Source organism: Leptodactylus fuscus, chromosome 6 (genome assembly GCF_031893055.1).
Source record: "Leptodactylus fuscus isolate aLepFus1 chromosome 6, aLepFus1.hap2, whole genome shotgun sequence".
NCBI classification, from domain to species: domain Eukaryota; kingdom Metazoa; phylum Chordata; class Amphibia; order Anura; family Leptodactylidae; genus Leptodactylus; species Leptodactylus fuscus.
Window position 1 is genome coordinate 11,498,583 of NC_134270.1, and position 9,124 is coordinate 11,507,706.

The 9,124-nt window shown below is 49.7% G+C and overlaps 1 protein-coding gene across 2 annotated transcripts; it reads left to right on the forward strand.

The window, feature by feature from the left end:
- The first annotated feature begins 230 nt into the window (after nucleotides 1-230).
- Nucleotides 231-8,784, forward strand: MAFG (MAF bZIP transcription factor G). 2 transcript variants are annotated; one of them, XM_075279356.1, is made up of 3 exons: nucleotides 231-439; nucleotides 1,846-1,909; nucleotides 4,376-8,784. In XM_075279356.1, the coding sequence occupies exons 2-3, from the start codon at nucleotides 1,871-1,873 to the stop codon at nucleotides 4,826-4,828; spliced, it is 492 nt and encodes a 163-aa protein (XP_075135457.1). In that variant the 5' UTR covers nucleotides 231-439; nucleotides 1,846-1,870; the 3' UTR covers nucleotides 4,829-8,784. The 2 variants fall into 2 exon arrangements, with proteins under 2 accessions (XP_075135457.1, XP_075135456.1); XM_075279355.1 differs by lacking the exon at nucleotides 231-439 and adding an exon at nucleotides 1,668-1,762.
- The last annotated feature ends 340 nt before the right edge of the window (nucleotides 8,785-9,124 follow it).

A 9,124-nucleotide genomic window follows, 5' to 3' on the forward strand; every position in this document is an offset into this window, starting at 1 on the left:
CACACACAGCTCTGCTACTCTTACATACATGACACACACAGCTCTGCTACTCTTACATACATGACACACACAGCTCTGCTACTCTTACATACATGACACACACAGCTCTGCTACTCTTACATATATGACACACACAGCTCTGCTACATTCCACATCTAATGTACAGGTTCACGGTCCACTCCTAGAGCCCCGCCCAGCTCCTATCTCCGCCCACACATGTGACCGGTCACGTGATCCTGACATCAACAAAGCTCCGTTAACCCGCTCGGCTCTAGTGTCCCCCGCTGACGCCGCCGGGTCATCTCCTCCCTGGAGCGGCGGTCACGTGATCTTCGCCGGCGGCGCCCGCTTCCCCGTGGGTCCTCCTTTCTGTGATGTATGACGTCACTGCAGCCGTGATGTCATGAGGAAGGCGAAGGGGCGGAGCTGTGATTGACAGGTGCTTGCCGGGTCTGGTTGGGGAAAGTGGGGCTGGGACCGGTGACTTGCGGTGGGTGTGGCGGGTGTGCGGGGTGTTACACCCGGGGCTGTGCTGCGCCCCCTCCTCCTCTAGCTCTGCTACATCTCTCCCTTCTCGGCCCCTCACACTGGCGCTTTGTGCTGACATGGCTGCTGTGTGCGATGTCACTGTAACGGACAGTCAGCTGTGAGCAGCTCCCACATACCTGCAGTGTCATGATACTGAGTGATCCCGGGCACTAGATGGCGCTGTCTGACCGCAGGAGTGCCCATAGTGATGTCAGTGTGTAACATTGTGACTGGTGTTCTAGAGGGGGCGCTGTATGACAGCAGTAACAGCAGATAGATCCTGGTGACTTACCCCAGATGGCAGAAAGCGGGGCAAATCACACCCACATACCACCTCTATCCCTGCCAGTCCATTCTCCTCTATCACCCTGCCCAATCTCATCTGGTCCCTTTGTCCCTACCCTTGGTGCCCCTCCAAAATATAATCCCCCCTAAGTGTCCTGCCCACAATATAATGCCCCCCAACAATATAATGCCCCCTTATAACCCCCACGTAAGTCCTATGGCTCCATACACCCATCAGGGCAATACTCAGGGCCAGTCTTGCACCTGTTTGGGCTCGCTGCAGGTAAAGGAGGGGTCCGGGGCAGGTGCGGGCAACATACAGAGCTCATCCAAGGGCATGGAGCCTAAAGGGTAACTGATGACCTATCCTTAGGAGATCAGAGGGTACCAATAACCGGGACCCCCGCAGCCAAGGGGCACAACAGGCCCTGCAGCCCAGTGGGTGATCCGGGGGTCAGACCTAAGGATAGGTCATCAATTCTTAATCCTATAAGGGGGTATTCCCACCTTAGACGTGTCTGAAGGCCGGGGCCCGTTGTGTTCTTTGTAACATGTCATGTAAGTTTGGTTGCACTGCGGTCTCCACCGTCCTGCGACTTTGATATAGTTGTGTATCCCAATGGACATTGTATTAGTGTTGTATACGGTGTGTGTGTATATATATATATATATATATATATATATATATATATGTCTATAATCTGCATGTCTATATATCTCCAGCGTATATATACCATATATGCCTGCACACACAGGATACAGCGTGCTCCTCTCTGATACAGCGCTCTGCTGACTCAGCATGACTCGCCTGCTCGCTTCGCTTTCCCTCCCAGCTTATTTATAAAGTTGGGTCCAGCGGGGACTGTAATTGTTTGTCCCCTGTGAAAGGGAAAAGTCCTTAATAAATAGGGCGAGAGATCAGGACCTCGGGGCACATGGACAGCCATAGGTGAGGGGGGCAAGACGGGTGGGTGCGGGCACAGGGCTGGTGATGGAGGGGGCACTAACACATTGCTTCCTCTCTCTCTGTAGTTTGCTGACACACGGTTCCCAGGGTATGACGACTCTCAGCAAGGGAAACAGCAAAGCTCTGAAGGTAAGGAGATCCCCGTCAAATATGCAGATCCCCCTACTCTTAAAGTGACCCCCCGATTATAACAATGCTCCCATTATGGCAGCGCCCCCATTTGATTCAGGGGGTACAATCTTTGGACATTAGACTATTAAAACCAGGGGGTCCCTTTAAGAGGGTAATGTTATATATTCAAACACAACCAGATAGAGGGCGCTACAATTTTTGCATGTGTTTTTTTTATTTACCCATTAAGAAACCCTGGATGTGGGCTTTAAAAGGGACCTCTCCCCACCTTCAGCTTTTTGCATCCTTCAATAGGCACTGATCCACTGACTCGGGCACAGTTGGAATTTTCTCTCTAGCCCCCACCGTTCCTGAGCAATCATTGCTGTTAGTTTCAAATTCATCCTGCTCTCTAGTGTCCGGTGGGCGGTCCCTGAGCTGGAGCAGGTAGTCTAGGACCGCCCACCTGAGAGTAGTGCTGAAACTAACAGCAGTGATTGCTTGGCAACCGTGGGGGCTAGAGAAAAAAATCCAACTGTTCCGGAATCACTGGAGCCGCGCCTATTGGAGGATACAAAAAGGTGGATGTGGTGACAGGTCTAGTATCTCAAACTCCCTCCAAAGATGACCGTTCACCACCCACCGACTCGTCCTTTAATAGTCACCCTCCACTGATTCAAGCACACTTGGAATTTTTCCTCTAGCCCGCACCATTTCTGAGCAATCAATGCACTTAGTTTTGGTGCCTGATGTGATAACTAGACTCCCTAATAACAAGTGGGTGACGTGAGGCAGAAGCAGGAAAGAGGGCGTGGCTTAGAGCTCTGACACCACCCACTAGCTATAAGGGAGTCTAGTAATCCTATCCGGCACAGAAGATAACAGCACTGATTGCTCAGGAACAGTAGGGGCTAGAGAAAAAATTCCAAGTGCACTGGAATCATTGGAGCGGAGAGGAATAAAGGAGGAGAAGAGCTGAGGATTTGGTGAAATCTTTAATTAGCTTGAGCCATGGTCTTGCTCGCTGTTGGGTCATGACAACGATCACACAGGATTTCAATTAAGAAATCCAGGCACCCATAAAAGGTCACTGTCCGATAGATAAAACAGAAGGTCCAGGGTTTAGCAGTGCTGAGTTGCAGCAAACATATTTCAGATATTCAGGAACTAGTAAAGTACAAGTACATACTCTAGTACAGGGCGCTAGAAACAGGACTCGGCGTGCAGGGAAGATAGCAGTGGGGTTTTGCAAGGCTCATATTTAGGATAAAAGGTGCACTCTTGGGTAAACGGCTCAGGATACAGGACTCGGGGTGCAGGGAAGATAGCAGTGGGGTTTTGCAAGGCTCATATTTAGGATAAAAGGTGCACTCTTGGGTAAACAGCTCAGGATACAGGACGCGGGGTGCAGGGAAGATAGCAGTGGGGTTTTGCAAGGCTCATATTTAGGATAAAAGGTGCACTCTTGGGTAAACAGCTCAGGATACAGGACGCGGGGTGCAGGGAAGATAGCAGTGGGGTTTTGCAAGGCTCATATTTAGGATAAAAGGTGCACTCTTGGGTAAACGGCTCAGGATACAGGACTCGGGGTGCAGGGAAGATGGCAGTGGGGTTTTGCAAGGCTCATATTTAGGATAAAAGGTGCACTCTTGGGTAAACAGCTCAGGATACAGGACGCGGGGTGCAGGGAAGATAGCAGTGGGGTTTTGCAAGGCTCATATTTAGGATAAAAGGTGCACTCTTGGGTAAACGGCTCAGGATACAGGACTCGGGGTGCAGGGAAGATGGCAGTGGGGTTTTGCAAGGCTCATATTTAGGATAAAAGGTGCACTCTTGGGTAAACAGCTCAGGATACAGGACGCGGGGTGCAGGGAAGATAGCAGTGGGGTTTTGCAAGGCTCATATTTAGGATAAAAGGTGCACTCTTGGGTAAACGGCTCAGGATACAGGACTCGGGGTGCAGGGAAGATGGCAGTGGGGTTTTGCAAGGCTCATATTTAGGATAAAAGGTGCACTCTTGGGTAAACAGCTCAGGATACAGGACTCGGGGTGCAGGGAAGATAGCAAAGCTGGGTTTGCAGCGAGCAGTGAGGTCTCTACAGCCTCATATTCAGGGTGCAATCATAGGTAAAATGTTTAGGATACATGCACAGACCAGGGCCCAGGGTGTGGATATAGACAGATGTTGGTGCACCATTGTTCAGATACCTCACTCACCCCCAGTGAGGGTTAACTCATTAGGTGAGGGCTACGCCATGGCTTGTGGCCACACAACGTCAATTTGGCAATGTTGCGGTATTGTGTCACAGCTAGTGATGGTATACGCGGTCGTGTGTTTGTCAGTAGTCCAACTCTACTGGATGCCTTCACAACCACATGTGCTGTCGTTCGCTCAGAACTCGCTGTCACTCGTCCCCGTGCAGCCCTAGCCTTGCCGTTTGATATCACGGCCGCCTTTTATACGCCCTCTCTGTTTTCGTTTAGGTAAAGAGGGAGCCGGGGGAGAATGGCACGAGCCTTACAGATGAAGAACTGGTCACCATGTCTGTGCGGGAGCTGAACCAGCATCTCCGTGGTCTGTCCAAGGAAGAGATCATCCAGCTGAAGCAACGCCGCCGCACCCTTAAGAACCGTGGTTACGCCGCCAGCTGCCGGGTCAAGCGGGTAACCCAAAAGGAAGAGCTGGAGAAGCAGAAGGCAGAGCTGCAGCAGGAGGTGGAGAAGCTCGCCTCCGAGAATGCCAGCATGCGCCAAGAACTAGACTCTCTGAGGTCAAAGTATGAAGCTCTGCAGAACTTTGCCAGGACTGTAGCGAGGAGTCCCATCAACCCTCCGAGAGGGCCCTTCACCCCCGGCATGAGGCCTCTTATACCGGGGAAGGTGGCCGCCACTAGCGTCATTACCATAGTGAAGTCTAAAGCGGAGGCGCATTCTTAGTGGCGTGACAAACGCGATGGCGCTACTGACCTCCCAAAGCACAAGTGCCCAAAGAATTCCTTAGCTGCCGAAGAAGTTTCTAGAGTTTCAGCAATGGAACGAAGGAGACCCAGTAGTTGAATCTATAGGAGAAGTTGGGGTTTTGGGTGCTGTGGCAGGGAATACGACTTTTCAGCCTTTGTGTCTTTGCAGCGAGATGGAAAGTAACAAACATCGGAGGTCTCTCGCGGAGCTTCCTACGACCCAGGCCAACCAATGGCCACCAGAATGGCAGTGACCGAGCTGTAGAGTCATCGGTGCGCGCTCCTCAACACCAGCTGTAGTTTCCACACTTGAAGAGTCCTTAGGATGTGTTTGTGTTTCGAGTTTTCCGTCCCGTTGAGCCTTCCATGTATAGTGTGATGTCGAGTTGTGCTGCTCGTCTTGGGTCGGTGTGTGCAGTCGATACTTGAAGTATGCGGTGTCGTGACGTCGGGTGGTTCTGCTTCCTTGTGGATTTGTGACTGACAGCCTCTGGCGTGTTTGTGCGCAGTTCTCCCGTGTGTCGTGTCGTTTGTGATTTCGGACTTTTTTGGATTACTTGGTTCTTTAGTAGCGTGAGGTTGTGCAGCTTCTGGGTCAGTTTGCCGTCCTGTCTCGTCGGAGTGCGTCTTCTCTTGTGGTCAGTGTGCGTTTCTTGACGCGGGTTAGTGGATGTTCCGGTTTATTCTCGATGTGGTGGAATAATCGTATGAAATTGGTGGCGTTTCCGTGCCAAAAATTACTTATCCGAATATAGCGATGCTTTGGTGCTGAGGGTATGTGCGGCCTACTTATCGATGTGTTGTATGTGAACGAAGCTTTACAAGTGACCATGTTGCCCAATCCATAAGTCGTGTAGAAAGTCTTTCGAAGCTCCCTCTTCCTTACAAAGGCCACGAAAGCCTTAAAAGCTTGTCTGCAGGATATAATAGTGTTGGGGTTGTCTTGAACCCGTGACCCAGATATTTCCCTATCAGTATGTCTTTGTAAAATGGGAGGAAATCCATGCAAACTCCTTGCAGATGTTGTTCCTGGCGAGAGTCGAACCCAGGACTCCAGCGCTGCCAATGGCCACCACGTTGCCCCCCCATATATTTCCTTCCAGCAGCAGTTGCCCAGTGGAGTCTTACTTTACAGTGGTCTTAAGAGGACAATATTTGCAGACCCCAAAGACGCCATACACGTTCAATAGCTGATGGGCGTTCTATTATTCCCTAAACACATGCAGATTCAGTTCGGCTGAGCATACGTGTGTTCTTAGGGTAAGTTCACATGGAGTTTTTTTGGTCAGGATTTTGAGGCCGTATCCGCCTCAAAATCCTGACCAAAAAAAGACGGCTCCCATTGAAATCAATGGGAGCCGGTCAGTTCTTTTTTCCAGGAGCCGCAACATCCGTCTGAAGACACTCCCTCCTGACTAGGCCTAATCTGAATTGGAGTGCGCGACTGGACGCCGGTGCACTGCACTGGCATCCAGTCGTAGCTACTGTATTTTGGACCGGAACCCGCCTCAGGGGTGTGATCTTACCCTTAAATGAGTTATCTGGGATGCCAGGTCATCAGTATCCATCCAATAGGGGTGTAACACCCAGACCCCACACCAATCATCCGATCCCGACACCGGAAACCACTGCACAAGATGGAGGTGGACGTAGCTCTTGTGTAGTAGTAGAGCTGCTTCTGATGCTGAATAAGCCGATCGGGGTCCAGATCTCGAATACCCACCGATCAGATAGTGATTGCATACAGATGGCCTGTGGATAGGTCATCAGTAGAGATGAGCGAGTACTGTTCAGATCAGCCGATCCGAACAGCACGCACACATTGAAATGAATGGAAGCACCTGGTACTTCCGCTTTGACGCCGGCCGGCCGCTTAACCCCCCGCGCGCCGGCTACATCCATTCATTTCAATGCGTGCGTGCTGTTCGGATCGGCTGATCCGAACAGTATTCGCTCATCTCTAGTCATCAGTATAAATTAAAAAAAAAAACATGGTGTCCAAAAATCGCCTCAGTACTGTGCAGCGCCGTGATACTCCCCGGGATCCCCATGATGCCCCTGCCAAGTCTCTGTGTGATGTTTACTGAGCAGACGTTACTGACGTCACTTTTAGTCTTCCACTCCCTGGGTTGAAGTCGTTTTGAGAATGATTTGTCCGGTTGCATTGTAGACATGCAGTGGGATTAGGTCCGACAGGTCCTTATAGACTGGTGACTAAGGGTCCCAGATATCCGAATACAGTCTGTGGCCTATACTTGCCCAAACATGTGACATCACTAGATATCTTGGTGATGTCACCATTCTATATTAATACTGCTATCATTGTGATGATGCCATAAATTATGGGGTGGGAAAGTGTCCAACCTGTCATACAGATGGGGGTCAAATATTCAACGTGACGAAATAAGAGACAAAATCTAACCAAATATTACGCTGGCCATATATGTTAGAGTAATGGAGGTTCATCCTGGGGGCGCCCGGGCATCTAACGCGTATACGGATACGGATTAGGCTATTGGCCTCCAGAGATCAGCCGACACCAGATGCATCTGTCAGCAGTCCTCTACCCACATGTATGCTCAGCTAAGCCAAGGATGCATGTGTATTGGGCAACCAAACGGGATACCTGAAAATTAACACATAGCCAATGTCCGCAATGTCATATCAGCATTATTACCTCCTGTCCTTGTGGCTGCTGCTTGGTTTGCACATTTCTTTGTATATATGGATGGCATTTCTTTGTGTTTTATTTATTACAGACATGTTCACGTTCTCCTGATTTTCTTGTAGCGGGTTCAGAGACAATGGAGATGGCTGTCTACCGAATTACGATAGGTCCATAATATGTGATCGGCAGGGTCTGACACCCAGGACCCCACAGATCAGCTGGTTGAAGAGACCATAGAATTTGGGTAAGCTCTTCAGTAGGGTTGAGCGATCGGGATAGGAAAAGATCGGCGCTCGGAATTCCGATCCCGATCTTTTTCGGCGGGATCATGGTCTCGCGTTAGTTCCCACAATGCTTGGCTACTGACAATAGGGTTGAGCGATCGGGTTCAGGAAAGATCGGATACGATCGAGCAGATTTCACTATCGCAATCTGCTGGAAAACGATCCTGAAATCTCAAGATCGGCTCAACCCTACTCTTCAGTAAATACCAGGCACAGCGCTGTCATAGCGGAGTGGCTGTGCTTGGTATTGCACCTCAGCCCTATGCACTTGAATGCGACTTGTAATAATTGCAGCGCCTGTGAGCACCAAAGACTTTGCAAACAGTGATCGGTCAGGGTCCTGGGTGTCAGATCTCCATCGATCACTTATTGATCCTAAGTGTACCCGTAAGGTAGTTGTGCCCCTATCCTGCCATGACCCTCCCTGTCACCTATATTAATATATATATGCTATACGAGATAGACTTATTGCAGTCTTCAATGTCATTGTACCAAGGACTAGATTGTCCAAGAGAATTCAGATTTTTGCACAGAGGGACCACACAGGATTTTGGAGATTGTAGGGTGTTGCTCGACTCCTCTCATTACACTATGTATGCCATGCAGTGGTCTCACTGTGAAAGTTCAGGTTTCCGCTCCTCACTGCAAGGCTTTATGTGGCTGGTTCTTCCGCCATCACCTTCCGGATAAATCTGTGTCTTTGAGTCGCCGACGCGGGCTGTATCACACACACGTAGACCGGTATTTATTGCTAAATTATTGTAGCATTTGCATCTGTAAATATCTATAAAAGTGTATATGATGTTATTTATTCCTGTATATTTGGGATGTCCATTTCTGGCCCACGGTCTCCAGCTATCCAGGGGGATATCCTGGTGTGTTGGGGGCTACGGATGATTTGGACGCACCTCTGTTGTATATTATATGTTTGATATAAGGTCTATTTTATATTGTATATTGCCAATAAACATCTTATAAAGAGCTGTATATGAATTGGGGGATGTTGGCCCTGATCTATAGTCCTCACTGCCTACACCACGACAATCTATAGATCAGGGGTGTCAAACATGCAGATCATATATGGCCTGAGTATGTGACATATAGACCACGGGCAGGGGTGTGATGAAGCCAATTCTCCCCAATTCTGCAAATCTTATCGTAAAACGGGAGAAGAGGAGCCCAACTTGATTCTGAAAGTGACATTACATTCTACCATTTTCCAACTTTCCAAGCTGCAGTCCATGTGAATGAAGTACGTCTCCGATCCCCGACTCCCTCCTGGTCTGGGCACAGAGGACACATCGCAGTAGTGCCCGGAGCA

Bases quoted from the DNA above. Each gene is read 5' to 3' on its own strand.
- MAFG (XM_075279355.1), top strand. The intron at 1,910-4,375 runs GTAAGGAGATCC...GTTTTCGTTTAG, and splicing joins GAAACAGCAAAGCTCTGAAG to GTAAAGAGGGAGCCGGGGGA.